Raw genomic sequence first — 19712 nt, 5'->3', positions numbered from 1 at the left:
CCATAGAAATAATTATAGCACCAGGAATATACTAAAAGTTAATCCTAAACCATCAGAAGTAAAATTCTAACGCTTGTGTATTATGTTTGTGCTAGACCCTTGCACATACCCTCAGGTATTTCTGTACATAGACAAAAACAAAAGGTCTGGTTTCATTTCCTCATATTATATAAAAAGAATCTTGGGCTTAGAGAAGTAATTTTATTTGATTTGGGGAGGGAAAGGAGAAGCATAGAAATGGTGTGACAAAGGGTGAACTCATTCAGCAGTGATACTCATTAGACCCTGTTAGAAATGAACTATACAACTTGGGTTGTTAAGAATTCTCATGGAATTTGACAGGTTCATATAGTCATCCCATATTCTTTGACCAGCTTTATCCCCTCTGTCACTTTACTTCAAATTAAATGTCCTTGTACAACGAATTGTTGCTAATAAAAATGGAGATAAAAAAGATCTGGAATATACTCTATGAAAGTTTCTGAGAGGCATGGTGGCACACCCTTATGATGCTAGCTGGCAACATAGAGATAGAAGGAATATAATTTCCAGGCCAGCCTGCATTATATAATGAGAGTGAAAAAAAACCAAAGTAAAATTGTTTTCGATGTTTCAAAGTAAACATATAATTAAAACCTCTTGAGTTAGGTCAACACTGACTATTGTTTACAGTTGAAAGAGATAAATGTTTATTCTTCATCTGAAAAAGTTTAAGTATTAATTGAGAAGAAGAAAGCTGTGTTGCTCTCTTGTTAACTTACTGGATTTCCTCAAGGAAGTTACTAAAGTTCCCGGTCTATGTAAAATGAACTTTGTCACACTAAGCATAACTACCTCAAAGGAATTTTCATGAGAAACAATTTGGGTTGTTCAGGATTGTTTTTCTTTTAACCATCTGTCATCAAATTTGTAGTGCATTTTCTAAAAGTGATGTATTCTCTTAATTGCCATTTGCACACAAGTTCATATTGTTGCTGCCCATTAGGTTCTCACTTGCTTCCTCTGTCCAACTCCAGCATACAACCTGTCTTAGCTTGTTCCTTGCTGTTTTCATGATTACAGGTTGAGCTTTGTCCTAATATCAAAATCCCAAACTTCAAATGGACCAAACTGGATGTTGTTGAGCAGCAACCTGAGACCATGAGGGATGCACAATTATCCAACTGCAGCTGCACTCAGAATGTTGTCTGAAACTACCTTCAGGACCATCTAAGGTGTGTATAAACAAATGGATTTTATGCTTGGACTTCTTATCTCAAAAATATCTGTTAAAAAGCTGATAAAACTCCAAAATCCCATGAACTTGCAGTCCAAAACATTTCACAATCTTTCTCTCTATGTAACATATGACTTGATTACCTTATTTCTTTTACTGAATGCCTCCCAATGTACTTAACGAAACAAATTGCTTAATAGGTCCTGCATTTTATTTCTTTTGCTCTCCCTCTCCAACTTTTCTTCTACCACTCCATGCCTTCTTCCATTCCAGCACATTGAAATTACCCTACACATCTGTGGTCATAGTAAAACCTGTGCTTCCATGTCAATGTCCCTTTGCACATCATACTTTTTATTTATTACTTCAGTCCTTCTAACTATGAATACATGCATTTATATACTTCTGAATATATTAGTTTTCTGATCACAACAAGGGGTAACAATAAAATCTAAACAGGAAGAAATAAACTCATGATCTCTAAAGGACATTATTGCACTATTTTCAAATTCCATGAGAATTCTTAACATTATATTATGATTCTTCATCATCTATATATCTATACATCCATGTGGTTCTTCATCTCAAATCAAATAATGTTATCTAATGTCTTATACCAAGCCATGGAATACATTCAGCTTTATGTCTTACTGATTCCATAGCCTGAGGTTCCTCATCACGCGTACAATGAGAAATCACGAATATGTGAAATGATTTACTGAGTCATCCTTCCTTGTTGTGAACCTCAGCGCTGTATTTGGATTTAAGCAATTGTTTTCCACTTGTAAGGTTTTCCACAACAGGAAATAGTAACCAAGTAGAAGTCTGTTACTCATGGTAAGAGGGATAAAGGCTTATGGTAGACTTTGCCAACTTGATTTATGGAAAATTTATGTCATTTTACACATTCCATAAAGTTCACTGTAGTACCAATATTAATGCAACTTTGTGCCACATCAGTAAGTGAAAAAAATCTTTTTAATCAATAAATAAAATAGTCTTTGTAACATTTTTTTCTGAAATGAGATGTTTTATATTTAAAAATTGTTTTATTGTCATTTCCATTTCCCCAATTATATCTTATGAATGGAATCCTTTTTTTTAATTTGTGGAGGGGAAGGGAAAAAACAAATCATTTAAATAGGGATACAGGTGGACCCATTGCAACAATGAAATGTACAAGTTGTTATGTCGAAAAATGAACTTTACAACTTTGGTGGGGGGGGAGGAGGATTGGGGGCGGGAGAATGGGAAGGGATAGGAAGGGGAAACAAAGGAGGAGATTACAATGCTTGATAAGAAATGTATGCATTATCCTGCCCATGTAATTGTAACCCCTTTGCACAGTATTTTCACAATAAAAAAGTGACATTAGAAAAGACAGCTGTATATCACATAACCCCATAGCAATATCCACAGTAATTTTCCTATTCAGCTATAAGTTTAAATTTTTATAAGCCAAATTACAATGTATTTTGCACATAGGACAGATTTTATCATTAAAATTAGTTGAAAAACCCTACAAATATTAGCCTTCTAAAACTAAAAATGTTCATAGATCAAAATTACAAAAGTAATGTAGATATTATATCACATAAGTATTGTTATTATTGTTAAAATATAAATTTAAAATATAAAATTGCTATTTGTCTAAATAAAATTTTAAAAATTACCCATATTTCCTCTATTTGGCTCTCTACAACAAACTCAGTTGTTTGGTGTATCTTATTGAGCTAAGAAAAAATGTATTGTTTATGAAAGTGGAACACATCTATCTCTATGTGTATATATATATATATATATATATATATATATATATATATATATATAACACGTGGACATTCTATTTTTACGTTTAAAAAACATAAAAGGATTTAGCATTCATGGATAGTTCAGGTTGTTATTTAAAGTGTGTGACAATTTGTCTACCAATGAGAATGAAAAAGTGATTGCATTTTAACAATTCATTATGTCATTCAAGGTAGTCAATTTCTCCATTTTTTTTCTAAAATATATTATCTTTTCTCTTTGAAAGACAGATCATCACAATGAAGACTTCTTCTCCATATTGTTTCCATTTCCTAAGAACCTATATTTATTCATTACATTTATAACTAACGTTAATACTTAGATTTGTGGATACTGTGTTCATTCAGTTTCATTTATTTATACTATCTCTTTGTTATTCAATAACAGCCAAGGCTAGTTATTCAGTGCCACCTTAATATATAATTGATGATTTTGATATGGCTAATCAATTCAATTGATTTTACATTTATATCAGGAAATGAGAATATTCATTCCTAATAAATTGACTTCCCTTTGGAAACTTTGTGAAATTTAGCACTAAGTTACATTTTATCCTAAATGATAAAGTTTAAGCAAAGTCCATTCTTTGTGTCTGTGTGTGTGTGTCTTTGTTTTTATTATCAATAATCATCAATTTAAGTTTCCAATTATATTTTCTACACTGTTATTTTATGATAAAAATCTCTGCTATTGACAAGTCTGTTATAATTAACTTCATTGGACAGTGAAATATTGTTTATTTAATATGCAATGTCTAATAACTGTTAAGGACTCTGTTTCTATGATCCTCAAAATCTCTGAAACAAGCACTGGACCACTTCTCATACTTATGTATATTTTTGTGAGTGTTTGGGGTCATCTTCCTTATATTTGACATCATTTACATTTAATTTTGGAATTCAGTAATGCATAACAATATATGAATAAAGCCCAAATTTTAATCAAATCCTATTGAATTTCTTCATTCACTCCATCATTCAATACTATATTCAATTCATGCTATATCTCTTAATGTGCCAGCTTTATTGATAGGTACTATTATAACTAAATTGGATATGATAGAAAAGCTCCAGCTTGCCTAGAATGTACTGCCCCAGCCTGAATATCCCACATCTCAGAGCACAGTGAAAACCTGAACACCATGATTAAATGCAGGTTCTAGGTCAACAGTCGATGTTCAAATTCTGAGTTTCTGTATTTCTGACAAGCTTTCAATTAATGCTCTAGTTTAAGAGTCTAATTTGAGTAGTACTTATGTAAACATTTAAACAATTCTATTACTACACCACAATTTGAACTTCTTGGGTTTTATGAGAAAAAGTATTCTTGTAGAATAAATGAGGTGGTCATGGAAAAGAAAGATGGTGTTCAGAATATGGATTGAGGATACTGCTTAAGAAATACAAAAGGATGGGGCTGGGAAGGTGGCTCGGTAGTAGAGCGCTTGCCTTGCATGCCTGAGGCCCTGGGTTCGATTCCTCAACACCACATAAGCAAAAAGAAAAAAAGCTGGTGACGCTTTGGCTCAAGTGGTAGAGCGCTAGTCTTGACCTGAAGAGCTGAGGGACAGCGCCTAGACCCAGAGTTCAGGCCCCACGACCAGACCCAAAAGATAAAAATAAAAAATAAATATAAAAGGTCCCAGACATATACTAGTTACTACAAATATGGGAAACCATGGGACCTATGTTTCTTTGGGCCTAGGCAGGGGTGGGGTGAGGGTAGGGGTCTTAGCTGAGGAGGTGGGAAGGGATGGTAGGGGAAAAACAAAGGAGGAGGCAACAATGCTGGATAAGAAATGTACTCATTACCTTGCTCATGTAACTGTAACCCCTCTGTACAGTATTTCATAATAAAAAACGTAATTAAAAAAAAAAGAAATACAGGGCTGGGAAGGTGGCTCAATGGTAGAGCACTTGCCTTGCATGCATGAGGCCCTGGGTTCGATTCCTCAGCACCCCATAAGCAAAACTAAAAAGCCGGAAGTGGAGCTGTGGCTCAAGTGGTAGAGTGCTAGCCTTGACCTGAAGAGCTGAGGGACAGCGCCCAGGACCAGAGTTCAGGCCCCACAATCAGACCTCCCCTCAAAAAAAAAAGTAATACTAAAGGTCCCAGACATATACAAGTTACTGCAAATATGGGAAACCATGGGACCTATGTTTCTTTGGGCCTAGGCAGGGGTGGGGTGGGGGTGGGGGGTCTTAGCTAAGGAGGTGGGAAGGAATGGTAAGAGAAAAACAAAGGAGGCAACAATGCTGGATAAGAAATGTACTCATTACCTTGCTCATGTAACTGTAACCCCTCTGTACAGTATTTCGCAATAAAAACATAATTTAAAAAAAGAAGAAATACAAAAGGACCATCATATCAACAGTTCCAAGGTCAAGAACCACAAAATTATCTCAATTGATGTAGAAAAGGCTTTTGATAAAATAAAACATGCATTCATGTTAAAAGCTCTGGAGAAAATATGAATAGAAAGAATATTCCTTAAAACAATAAAAGCCGTATACCACAGACCAATAGCCAATATTATACTTAAGGGGGAAAAACTGTAACCAATTCTCCTTAAAACGGGAGCAAAGCAACCATGTCCACTCTCTCCACTCCTCTTCAATATAATTTTGGAATCCTTAGCCAGAGCAATAAGGCAAAAAATACATTAAAGGCATTTGCATAGGGAAGGAAGAAATTAAACTATCCCTTTTTGCAGGTGACATGATATTATACCTTAACGATCCCCAAAACTCCATCGCCAAACTTTTAGTGCTCATAAACCACTTCGGCAAAGTAGGAGGATACAAAATTAACCCACAAAAATCTGTTGCCTTTCTGTACATCAACAACATACAAGCAGAAAGGAAAATCAAGGAAACAACCTCATTCACAATAACCTCAAAAAATAGGAATTAACCTCACCAAAGATGTAAAGCAACTATTTAATGAAAACTATAAAAGCCTAAAGAAAGAAATCATAGAGGACACTAGGAAATGGAAAGACCTTTCATGTTCTTGGATAGGCAGAATTAATATAATGAAAATGGCCATACTGCCAAAATTGATATACAAATTCAATACCATTCCCATTAATCCCAATGATGTACTTTACTGAAATAGAGAAAACAATCCAAAATTTCATATGGATCAACAAAAGACCTAGAATACTAAAAGCAATTCTAGGCAAAAGAATAAACAATGGAGGGATCAGAATACCAGATTTCAAATTCTACTATAGAGCCATAATAACAAAGACAGCTTGGTATTGGCATGAAAAGAGACACGAAGACCAATAGAATAGATTAGAAGATCCAGAAATAAAACTACATACTTACAGTCAGCTGATATTTGACAAAGGAGCCAAAGATGTACAGTGGAAGAAGCATAGCCTCTTCAACTATTAGTGCTGGGAAAACTGGTGGCCACATGCAGAAAATTAAAAGGAGATCCCAGCCTGTCACCATGCATCAACATCAACTCAAAATGGATTAAAGACCTTAACATTAAACCTGAAATTTTGAAACTACTGCAGAACAGAGTAGGAGAGATACTAGAACTCATAGGCACCCTATAACAGGAATTTCCTGAACAGAATCCCAGGGTCACAATAAATGGGAGAGAGACTCCATGAATGGGACTACCTTAAAATAAAAAAGTTTCTTCACAGCTAAAGACATAGCTCCAAACTAGAAAGACAAGCAACCAATTGGGAAAATATATTTACTGACAATATATCAGACAAAGGCCTAATATCCATTATATATAAGGAACTCAAGAAACTAATCCCTCCCAAACCTAACAAACCAATTACTAAATAGGCAAGGGAACTAAAGAGAGACTTATCAGAAGAAGAGATGAAAATGGCAAAGAAACACATGAGGAAATGTTCATCATCCCTGGCTGTAAAGGACATGCAAATAAAACAACCCTGAGATACCACCTTACCTCAGCCCACATCCTAAATTCAGCCAATGACAAATGCTGGTAGGGATGCAGAGAAAGAGGAATCCTATTGCACTGAAAGTGGGAATGTACACTAATACAAACACTTTGGAAAGCAGTCTGGAGGTAACTCAAAAAGCTAAATATAGACCTCCCCTATGACCCAGCCATACCACTCCTAGGTATCTACCCTGAGCAACAGAAACCAGGATAGGAAAATACATGTACCTTCATGTTCATTGCAGCACTGTTCACAATAGCCAAGCTATGGAAACAACCCAGATGCCCACTAAGGATGATCCACAAATTGTGGTACCTATATGCAATGGAATACCATGCAGCCATTAGAAAGGACAAAATAATGGCATTCATGGGGAAATGGATGGAACTATAAAAAAAAATCATTTTGTCAAAGCTCATAGAATTCACAAACTTTATAGACCATGAAAATGACAATTTGCCTCATGGAGGTTAAAATGTGTTTGTGACTTTAACTATCACTATCTCACAATACTGTAAAAGTTGGGAATTTATGTAACCAATCAAAAAATATGTAATGGGACAAATTATGCATGATTCTTAATACTCGCCAAGCATATCTCTCTCTCTGTCTCTGTCTCTGTCTCTGTCTCTCTCTCTCTCTCTTTCTCTCTCTCAACACACATACTAGAACTCCAAAATATGGAAACAAAGTTCGATGTTCAACAGTTTGTTGTTTTTTGTTTTGTCTTGTTTTTGATGACTCTCTATTCTTTGCCTTGTCTATGGTATATCATGTGCACATCTGAGGGAAGGTGAGGGGGAGGACACAGAATCAGTGAAAAACAGGTGAAAAAGTACAGCACTAGAGCTCACTGGCTGCACTGCACATGGATGAAAGTGAACCATGAAACTTGTGGGTAGAGATGGGAGAAAGGGAATGGCAGAGATATGGTGCCAAAGGAAGGAAATGTACTTATTACTTGATAAATACAAAAGTAACCACGCTGTATACCACCTCTAAAACAACAATAAAGCAATTAAAAATTAAAAACAAAAGAAATACAAAAGGACTCAATAGAATAAAATGGTTTAGGTTAGAAGAAAGATGGTGAAAGATACAATGAAGTAAAAGAATGAAGAATTACAGTAATAAATTAACATAAATAGACATTCCAACTACTTATGCAGAACTGACAAGTTAGTGTTTTTAGGCTATTATTCAATGATTGTGAAATCATTGACATTTATTTTTTTCTAGTATCACTGCTTAAGCAAGTTAAGATGTGACATTCGATCAAATAGTATCAGTGATCAATTACAGCTGTTAGTTATCACATCCTCAGAATCATGACATTGTGCCATAGACAGATTCACCTGTTTTCCAGTCTGGACATTTTTCTTCTATGAAAAACTTGCACAGATAGGCTACTTGTCACTTCACACAAAAAGTTGTGCTACTTTTATGACACATTTTAAAAGTAATGACTGTATATTGTATAGTGGGATAGTATATTGTGTATTGTTGGATAAATGTTAGGGAGGATATGGAAAGTTGTGGAGTTCTGTTGTTCTGATATTCTGTGATCAGTCAACAGATAACTAGTCAACAGTCAAAGAAATTGAGTATATAAAAAGCTATCAAATCCTGACATTGGTGACTCATGGCCATAATCCTAGCTGCTCAGGAGACTGAGATCTGAGGACCGAGGCTCAAAGACACCTGGGCAGGAAAGTCCAAGAGACTCTTATTTCCAAACCACCACCGGAAAAACCTGAAGTGGCGCTGTGGCTCAAGTGATAGGTCACTAGCCTTGAGCTGAAGAGCTGAGGGACAGTCTCGGCCCAGAGTTCAAGCCTCACAACTGACAAAAACAAAAACAAAAACAAAAACTAACTTAAATTAAAACAATAAAATATAAAGAGAATAAAAATTTGTATCCAGTATCACTTGCAATAAACTGGGATTTGACTCTTGTATCCCATATTATTATGATTTTCCTGTGTAGGCATATTCTAAAGTCATATTCTTTCTGTCTCTCTCTCTCATCCATTTAATTATCACCTTCTGGATTTTTTAAAATAACCTATTTTCTATCCACCCATCCATCCATTTATCATCTATCTATCTTTGTATTTTCTATATATCCCTATGTATCTATTATATTTAATGAATCAGACAATACAAACATAAAATGTTACTGCCATAATTTTTTTCCTTATTTCTGTCTTTACACATCATTACTATTGATGTTAGAAGTGAAGAATCAGTCAAGCAACCCCTCTGTACAGTGTGTTCACAAAAAAATAAAAATGAAAAAAAAGAATCAGTCAAGCAAATACTTGGAATTGCTCTTACATTAATTAAATAAAAACGATATTGCATAAAATTAAGCCTCCCTATACTTAACAATATGAGATGTGAACGCTTTTCGAAAAGGTGAATTCTTCCTCAAGAAGAAAAAGAGAGTACTTGAAACACAATTACATATGCAAGTTATTTTTATACACTTTATGACCTGTGTCTACTCTACTGTTGAGAAATCTGATAGAGGAAAATCATAGTTTCTTGCAGTCTCAACAAAGTAAAAGCTAGAGTTTTCAGACTTTCAATTTCTTTGAAGAAATAAGTCTGAGAGATCATTGTAAAATAGTATTTCTTCTCATCCTCTGATTAGCTTGCTTCATCAAGCAGATAGTAAATGGTTGATCCATACGAATTATACTAGTCAAATATTTGCTAGTTTCCAGCCAAATGATGGATTTGACGTCACATGGCCTTCATCACATTTTATGAGCTACTGTTACCAGGAGAGATTATAGGTCTAAAAGAATAAATGTTCAACTTGTGTCAAGAGACTTATATTTTCCTATGTTGGTCAAACTTCTTTTTGTGCAACCATAACTGTATATATTAAGAAATGGACCACCTACCTATATCTTGAGGTATACAAATATAAAAATGCATTGATCATAATATGTTTAATACTGTTGTTTGAAATATCATTTTTGGAACAAGAGATTCAGGTTTTCTTGCAAGAATACATTCTGACACATAGTAAAGATGATAAGATTTCATTCCTTTATATCTGACCCATGTCATAGAAAAGGTCATGCTGAAATTCCAATTGATACTGAATAAAGATTTTTATCTAAAAATACTGCTTTGACTTAGAAATATATAGATCAACTTGGACACAAGACTTTGTTGAATCTGATTCTTGGGAAGTTACTCCAATAACAAGTTCCCTCACCAACCAGACCAGACAGGTCATTCTTCTTCAAAAACTTGTATTTCATCAAAAAAAGAAAGAAAGAAAAAGGAAAAGGAAGCCAGGCTCCAATGGCTTACACCTGCAACCCTAGCTACTCAGGAGATTGAAATCTGAGGATGGAAGTCAAAGCCAGACTGGGCAGAAAATCCATAAGACGCTTATCTTTAGAAGTGGCACTGTGACAAATGGTAGAGTGCTTTGAGCAAAAGAAGCTCAGGGACAGCAATTCAGGCCTTGAGTTCAAGCACCAGGACTGACAAAAAAAGAAAAAGAAACAAAATACAACACACACTGGCATACAAACAGCCAGGCCAATCACATCTACAACTACAAAAAAATTACACAATATATCTCCAAAAATGTTAGAAATTTAAAATATTCTATTTTTTTACTAAAAAGTTGAGATAGTTCTAACATTTTGGTATGGGTAGCAAAGTAGCTCAAAGAAGAATGAGACTTTGTTGAATTGTAAAGCAAATATTCTAAAGTAAATATGGATAACAAAGGATTTCAAGAAAGAATGAGTTTTTATTAGATTTTAAAGCAAATATCTAAGCCCTGTTAGGATATCAGAAGTCTGGATTTATGCTGTCTTTGGAGACCCTGTGACCATAATGAAGTGATTTATTGGTTGTTGTTAATGAACTATATTAGAATTGTGGGATTGGAGGATTACCACAAGCATCAGGCTATTAAGCAAAAGCACAATACAACTGGCAAAATAGAAAATAAGTATTCTAGAGAAAATATAAAACTTCTAAAATAACTTAAAACTTTACAGGCTGAACGTTTTCTTTTGCTAACTCAAACAATGGTATCTGTCATTTTTGTACTGTATTTAAATCAGTCACGGTCATACCTTCCAACTATTCATTATAAACCATCAACTTCAAGATTAAGCCAATTTGCTTTTTACTCAAGGAAAAGTAGGTAATATTAGACTTTGTTTTATTCTTGAAATAATTTCCTTGATCTCAGAGTTCCCTATGTCCTTTAAGCTTTTAAAAAGAACTAAAATACAGCTCATGCAAGCATTGGGAGATGTAGTTCTTCATTAACATTGCCAGACATAGGAACAACTTCTGTGGTTAATTTGTTTAGAGAAAACTATCCTAATTAATAAAATTGAAGAAAATGAATCATATATCAATTGGCAAGAAGACACAGTACTTATTAAGAAGTTACAAAATTTTCATTCTCATCTATTCTCTTAATACTTTTGCTCATTTGCTATTTCTTATTTTGAATGACAGCTTTTAAATGATAATTGAACTTTGTCATCACTTGCTATTCAGTTGCAACCAACTGCTAGTGTCTTGTTTACTGCTTGAGTAAAAAAAAAATCTTCAGCATACAAGTATTGAGAAATGCCTTTAAATATGTTTGCTATTGAGTATTATAGACTGTGTTAGGTGAGCATTCATAAATTCATAATTAAAATGATAATGCAAGACCCTAAGGAATCACTCAATTAGCTATTACATAACAAAAATGTTTTTACTGCAGTGATGAATTCTATACAAGAGGTATTTTTTTCTGACAACATCAGATTTCTTTGCAGGAAAATAAAAAAGCAAACAAACCTGAGTTATATTCCTCTGGTACACATATTAATCAAAAAACACCTCAACTTCTAGTTTTGGAAAGTAATAAAAATATACAACAGAGAAAATAACATGTCCGTGACAATTGTTTTTATGCCTTTATTAAGATGCTTTGCCTTACTTTCTATATATCTTGGTTACTCCATAATACAAGCATGAACTTACAGGATTAGTTGCTATTAGTTCTTACTAAACTTAGAAAATATCATAGCTTGGAAAAGTGCAAATAGCTACCTAAAGTTCTAGTCCTACCATCTACAAGACTCAAACACCAACCAATGGTTTTCATATTGCGAGTTAATATAGGAAGGTTCAACCTCTTTGTTTCAAATAAAATTTGAGATCATAATAACTAGTATATGTCTGGGACAAGCAGAAAAGGTCAAAAGCTATGTACATATGACCAGATAAGATGATGTTAAACGAAATGAACCCCAAGATAGGGACACAAGTAGTTTTTTTTTCTTTCTTGCTATTGTTTCTAACACATTTAAAATGTATCATGTGATTTATTTTGTTTCTTTGTATGTTTCTTCCCCACAGTATAATCCCAGTTTTCACTGTATTTGATGCTGGTGACCTTCATCTTTTATATACACTTTTCTAATTTGGGGAGGGGAAGGGAAAAAACAAAATGCTTAAATAGATATATAGGTGGACCCATTGTAACAATGAGAGGCAAAAGACACTACGTTGAAAAATGAACTTTACAATTTAGGGAGGTGGCGGCAGGGAGTGTAGCTGTGGAGATGGGAGGGAAGGGATGGTAGGGGAAAAACAAAGGAGGAGGTAACAATGCTTGACAGGAAATTTTCTCATTACCTTACTCATGTAACTGTAACCCCCCTGTACAGTATTTTTACAATAAAAAACATATTAAGAAAATTTAACATAAGGCTGAGAATGTGGATTAATGGAGAACACTTGTCTAGCATGCATGAAGCCCTGAGTTCTATTCCTCAGTACCACATAAACAGAAAAAGGCAGAAGTGGTGCTATGGTTCAAGTGGTAGAGTGATACCATGAGCAAAAAAGAAGCTCAGGGAGAGTACCCAGGCCCCAAGTTCAAACCCCAGGACTGGCAAAAAATAATATCACCAACCTGACCAATTGGTTTATTCTTCATGAACACTGAGTCTTTTAGGAATAATATAACAGACATGGTATGAGTTTAGAAAACAAGATGACTCTAAAACATACCAAATGTCACATTCAGGACCCCTTCTCTATAGCATCTCACTACATTAATAACACTAAAGTTACATAAATTTAACCAAAACAAAATTATGACATAAGATTCATAAAGTTGTTATAACTATAATGTAACACATAGGGTTTTGTTGTTGTTGTCCTTTTTTTAAAAAAATTTAATTTTATTTTATTTGTGAACATACTGTACAGAGGGGTTACAATTACATGGACAGGATAATGCGTACATTTCTTACCAAGCATTGCAGCCTCCTCCTTTGTTTACCCTTCACCTCCTTTCCCAGCCTCCCCCCACCCCCCAATCCCAATCCTTCTCCTCCCCCCCCCCCCCCCACCGACGTTGTAAAGCTCGTTTTGGACATGACATGTTGTTGTCCTTTTGTGCCAGTCCAAAGGCTGAAGTCAGGGCTTGACCACTGTCCCTGGACCTTTTTTTTTTTCTTCTTAAGGCTAGTGCCCTACCACTTGAGCCATACCTCCATTTCCTCATTTTGGAGTAATTGGAATTAAGAGTCTTGTGGACTTTGCTGCCTGGGCTGGATTTGAATTTCAATCCTCAGATCTCAGCCTCTGGAGTAGTTAGGATTACAGGTGTGAGCCACTGGTGCATATGTGCCCACCTCATAATACATGTTTTCTTTTAAAATAAATTGAATAAATGAAAAGGCAGATAAAAAGAAACAAAGAGCATCTTTTTTGCCCATGCTAGGTAGTAGAATAAAATCCAGATAAGGGCTAGATTAACAGTTTACTCCATAAAAGAGAGTAAGAAGGCTTCTGCAGTAATTACAAAGAGAGCTTACATCCTCTTCTGAAGTCTGGTTACCAAATGTTTAGAAAAGTTAACAACTGGACAGGTGAGAGTTTTAAAGGAGAAGATGTGACCCTCTTTGTATAGGTATCCAAGAATTGTATGAATGCAAGACCAAATGAGTTATGTGCAAGTAATTTCCTCTCATGCAGAGTGGGGTTTGTTCCCATGCATCTTTCTTCATGCTCTCCTCTTTCTTTTCCTCATCTCTCCTTCCTTCAATGCATATTGCCTGCCTTCTTGCCTCCCGACATTACACAAACATTAACAAAACATATAAACACAGGAGCTAATTTCTCTAAAAACTAAAATGAAACTTTGTAAATGTATCTCTCCCACATTCTATTTAGGAAGATAAACAATAAAGCAATAAATATGTAATGCAAAACTGCAAAAGGAAACAGGGACAGATTCTGGTAGCGGTAGAATATGTACAATCCAGGAAGATTGGGGCTTCAGAATTAACGGAATGTGACGCTTGGGAGATACGTTAATCAACTATTACATACTTCTAAGAAAAATGGTGCTTGGGTGGCAGGAGAAATCACCAGATTCAGAATAAACTTTGGATGCAATTTTCTCATGATTTCTAAATAAAATACTAAGGAGGGAAAAGAATCAAGACTATGTTGAGGTGATTATATTTTTCCCATGCATATTAAACCTGAAGAGAAACTTAAATATATATGTGCCCATGGGAGTATATGTAATTCCAAAACAAAATAAACCCAATAATTTATGTATGTCTGGGTTCACTAAATTTCCACACTGTAGTTGAATAAATGCTACCTAACATGTTCCTTTTTATATCACATTCTGTAGTCTGATCTAAAATTTCTAGTTTCATATGCAGGTAATATTTATAGGATATTAGTAACTATGGAATAATCTAGCAGGTTGTAGATTTACAAGAATGTGTTGGGAGAATGTGAAATGATGTTTCAAAGTCCTAAAACTACACTAAAATGCCTAATAAATCTAATTTTGTTGCAATATATCCATATATCATAACTTTTGTAATTCCACATTAATCTTCTGTGGAACTATTTCCATATTATTCAAAATTTCTCAAAGTGTTTTTCCCATGCTACTTGTTTTTGTCAGTTAAGAAGGCAAATAATTTTATGTTTGAACATGTGGGTAATATATACTCAGTAAGTCTGAAAATTGAGGTTGAATATGTTGAAATGCAACTGATTGAAATGAAACTGCACATTCAAGTTCTCAAATAGGAAGCTGCAAAGATAATCCTCCTACAGAAACGTTTACTGTCATAGTGGCCCCAGACCACACAGTAGAACTGAAAATCTACCAGCCAGTACTGCTGTAAGGCAGATTCAAGTTTTAGGATAATAGAACATAAAGTTTGGTCAGGTAAATAGTGTACTAGAGAAAATTGAAGTAGACAGAATTTGAGTTGGATTATTATAGAAATGATAAAAATATATTGCAAGTTAACAATTGGAGTTTAATGATCTAAAGAGAACATATTTTGTTTTGTTTTGTTTGTCAGTCATGGGGCTTGAACATTCTTCCTAAGCTGCTTCTGCTCAAGGGTAGGGCTCTATCACTTTGAGCCACAATGGCACTTCCAGTTTTCTGGTGGTTAATTGGAGATAAGAGTCTCAGGGACTTTCTAGGCCAAGCTGGCTTCCAACATGACTCTAAGATCTCAGCCTCCTGAGTAGCTAATATTACAAGTGTGAGTCACCAGTGCCCAAGTAGATAATACAGTTTTTAAGCATACAAATTAGGCACAAATATTGGGTACCTATGTCATTAAAAGCTAAGAAAGAATTATCCATATCCTTAGATTCATGATATTTTGCAGAATGAAACACGGAGTTGATTAGTAGTTATGTACAGTCGCAATTACTCATAAAATTCTGGGGGCAATGCTGCCAGGTGGCCCAGTATTTGTATTTGGCCAGTGAAAGAGAGCACAGTTCTTACATGCAGAGGAAATAAAAAGAGATGAGCAGCAGGATTTCATGTAATGAGAATTTTTCTCACCAATAGACTAAAGCCCAGCAGTCTGTAAACTTGTATAGCCTAGCCAAAGACAATTGTAGGAGAGAGAGATAAGGAGATGGGCCTGCAGTTTCTAGGAATGGAATGCAGGGAAAATGAAAATAAGAGACTATGATGTAATTCAAGGAGTGTCATTAGGCCCTCTTAATATAGGAAGAAGGTAGAAATCCACTTCCAAGGGGTACAATGTAATATGAAGGAATTATTTTTTTCAACTGGAAAAAATGCAGACTCCAGTCCGCAGACCTTAGGGGACAACAAAGACAGAACAGAAATTAAAATCAAAGCATGGATCTTCAACTACAGTGCCTAGCTTCTTTCATTGCCACCATGTAAAAGCAGTGTTCAATTTAGAGTCAGAAATCAAGTTGCATTTAACAGCTTGGGCAAGCCTCAAGGCCACAGTTAAGAAGTGAGTCATGCTAGAATTGTCTTCCAGTGCCAATCACCTTTCTAAATTACCTTCTTTACATTGCAATGCCTTTCATTATATGTGTCTTTATGTGTGTGCTTTGGTCACTGCACAAACGCTAATAACTTTACAATTCCTTTATATCCAAATGTCAGCCAGACATCAGTGTCTGAACCTCTTCTGTTTTTATTCTCTCATCATGAATCTTTTTTTCTTTCACTTTGAATGATTTTTTTTCCCATGTACAGGGTTTATCTTGTATTTCAATTAGTTTAAGAGGTCAGAGTTTCAAAGACTTATTTTCAATCAATATTTAACCCTGAGCTTGAGAAAAGGTAAAATAACAGGGTGTAATGTTTATAGTTATCTTTGTTACTATCATTGCATTTACGTAATAATACAGTGGTGTGATTTTTTTCAAGGCTAATACAGATTTTTTTTGAAAATCCTGTCTTAATTGTAATTGATAAATTCACAATGTATTACTTTATTTTGAACACTATTTCAAAAAGATTTTTTTTGTCAGTCACAGGGCCTGAACTCTGGGCCTGGGTGCTGTCCCTCCGCTCTTCAGCTCAAGACTAAAGCTCTACCACTTGAGCCACAGCACCACTTCCAGTTTTTTCGGCTTATGTCATGCTGAGGAATCGAATCCAGGGCCTCATGTATGGACGCAAGCACTCTACCACTGAGTCACCTTCCCAGCCCCTCAATAAGATTTTTTAAGATCTCTATTTTTACATGTACTCTAGTGTGTCTTCAGGGATTCAAATATTTGCCACTCGGTATGTTTTCCCTCTTATCGTTCTCTTATACAGACAATTTTTATCTTTATATCACATATCATGTTTTACATTTCAATACATCTCATTCATTCAGCAATTTCCCCCCAAAGAAGTAAATTGAATCAAAACACTGATATTTGAATTAGTATTAGTGATGCAATTCACTAACAAAATAGTTCATCAGATGTCTTTGTCATCAGCAAAAAACCACAGAGATAGCCATGTGGTTCTTATCTTTGCTCTTCTTGATGTGATGAATTATATTAATTGATTTGCATATATTGAACCAGCTTTGCGTCCCTGAAATGAATCCTGTTTGATCATGGTGTATGATTTTTTGGATGAATTGTTGAAGTCGATTGGCCAACATTTTGTTGGAAAGTTTTTGCATCAATGGTCATCAAAGAAATGGGTCTAGGGGCTGGGAAGGTGGCTCAGCGGTAGAGCGCTTGCCTTGCATTCATGAGGCCCTGGGTTCGATTCCTCAGCACCACATAAGCAAAAAAGAAAAAAAGCCAGAAGTGGCGCTGTGGTGCAAGTGGTAGAGTGCTAGCCTTGAGCTGAAAAGCTGAGGGACAGCGCCCAGGCCCAGAATTCAGGCCCCACGACCGGACCCCCCCCACCCAAAAAAAAAGAAATGGTCTATAGTTCTCTTTCTTTGATGAGTCCCTGCCTGGTTTTGGGATGAAGGTTATGATGGCTTCATAGAATGAGTTTGAAAACAGAAACTGTCAGACAAGTTGATGTTAGGCTAAATGAACCCCAAGATAAGGATTCAAATGTTTTTTTTTCTTTCTTGCGATTGTTTCCAAGATATTTATAAGATGATTTCTTTGTTGTTTTGTATGTCCCTCCCCCAAGGTATAAGCCCTGCTTTCACTGTATTTAATGTTGATATAATTTGTGGAGGGGAAGGGAAAAAACAAACTGTTTAAATAGGGTTGCAGTTGGACCTATTACAAGAATGAGATGTACAAAACATTATGTCGAAAAACGAACTTTACAAATTTGGCGGGGTGGGGAGTACAGGGGATGGGGGGTGGTAATAGGGGGGATGGGGGTGATAGGGTGGAGAGGGGAAGGGATGGTATGAGGAAACAAAAGAGGAGGCAACAATGCTTGATAAGAAATGTACTCACTATCTTGCCCACATAATTGTAACCCCTCTGTATGGTATTTTCACAATAATAAAAAACAAAACAAAAAAAAACACATAGATACATTTAACTATGTGAAAAACTCAAAGTCTAAAAATTACTATCATACCATAAATACCACAAATATTGAACAATGAAGGCAATTTGGCCAAGAAAATAAAATACAAGCTTTATAAACTATGTTTTTTGACTCTCCCAAGTAATTGTGAAGAAAAATATATAATTAGCTTACATCTACCACCTCACTGCATTACAGTCTTGATAATTCATTGCTCTACTAATAATAATAATTATATTTTTAGAGTTTGAATATATAGGGCTGTGTGCTTGTTTGGCTTATGCTCTACCTCTTAAGTCACATGTCATCATTGTTTTGCGTTGTACTTTCCAGTTAGGGTCTCATGCTTTTGAATGGGATTTGCCTGGGATCATGGTTTTCATGCCTGTGCTTCTAACTTAACTTGGAATACAGATGTGAACCACCTTACCAAACTAACTTTAGGTTGGTTCTGAACTGCAGTTTATTTTAATGTCTACCTCCCAACTAGCTGGGATTACAGGCAATGAACCACCATGCTTGACCATAATCCTCATAATTTCATACAAACATTTAAGTTAAACAAAGGTAATGAGTATAAAGATGATATTAAGAAAATGTTGTTTTTCATAAATCTTACATATAATAAAATTTTTATTTTCTCCAAGCCTGAAAACTAACTTCTGCCATTGATATAATGATCAGTTAAGCAGCAATCTTAATTTTCTATTCTATGTTAGAGGTTTAGATATGACACAGCAAAGGACATGAAAGACCGATGTTTAAGTCCTTAGTGTTTAATATAATAATAAATTCCAACATTTCTTCCAATTTTGTAAGTAAAATGCCTGGAAAAACACAACCTGTAGGATGAGAAAGAAACTTACCTTATTACAAAATTGTGGCTGTCAATCTCCTTTCCACATGCACTGTCTAGAAGAATGCCAGAATTTCCAACAACTGCACAGGTTTTAAACCTGCGATTTTTCATTGGTGAAACTTCTGGTAGGAGGCTGTGCAGATCCTGAGAAATGTTGAGGGTCCTGCGTCGATCCAACACATAGTGGATAACATCTCCAGGCTTAAAGCTACTCTTGACCACTGAGACATCTCGCTCTGCATCTAAGAAGCGAAGAATGTTCTTCCTGCAGGAAATCCAAGAAAAGCTTTGCATTAAGGACATATCCAACATCTGGCAACTTCATTTACAAAGTAACATGTAAAACAGACTAATAAACTACTAATTTCAGGTGGTAATTTAACTATCCAATTCTATAGGAATAGATTCTATTGGAAATTATAATCTGCTTTAAAAAATACCTTTCTTGTAAGGTTTGCAATTTTTTTTGGTAAACGAATAGTTTATATTGCCATTTGTGATAGGAAAAGTAAACAGACTTCATTTATAAGATAAGCTAAAGAAAAGTTAGTTTATTGTATATAATAGT

The 19712-nt window shown here is 35.1% G+C and overlaps 1 protein-coding gene across 2 annotated transcripts in view; it reads right to left on the bottom strand.

Annotated features, from left to right (window-relative positions):
- Window positions 1-19712, bottom strand: part of St8sia4 (ST8 alpha-N-acetyl-neuraminide alpha-2,8-sialyltransferase 4) — a 93332-nt gene that overhangs the window by 58165 nt on the left and 15455 nt on the right. For both annotated transcript variants that reach the window (XM_042690832.1, XM_042690833.1), the window contains exon 3: window positions 19152-19409. In XM_042690832.1, coding sequence (XP_042546766.1) covers window positions 19152-19409 — 258 coding nt within the window. The remainder of the gene's footprint in view (window positions 1-19151; window positions 19410-19712) is intronic.

Source organism: Dipodomys spectabilis, unplaced genomic scaffold, assembly GCF_019054845.1.
Source record: "Dipodomys spectabilis isolate Male_0828 unplaced genomic scaffold, ASM1905484v1 ptg000140l, whole genome shotgun sequence".
Lineage (NCBI taxonomy): Eukaryota > Metazoa > Chordata > Mammalia > Rodentia > Heteromyidae > Dipodomys > Dipodomys spectabilis.
This window is presented reverse-complemented; position numbering and strand designations above follow the sequence as displayed.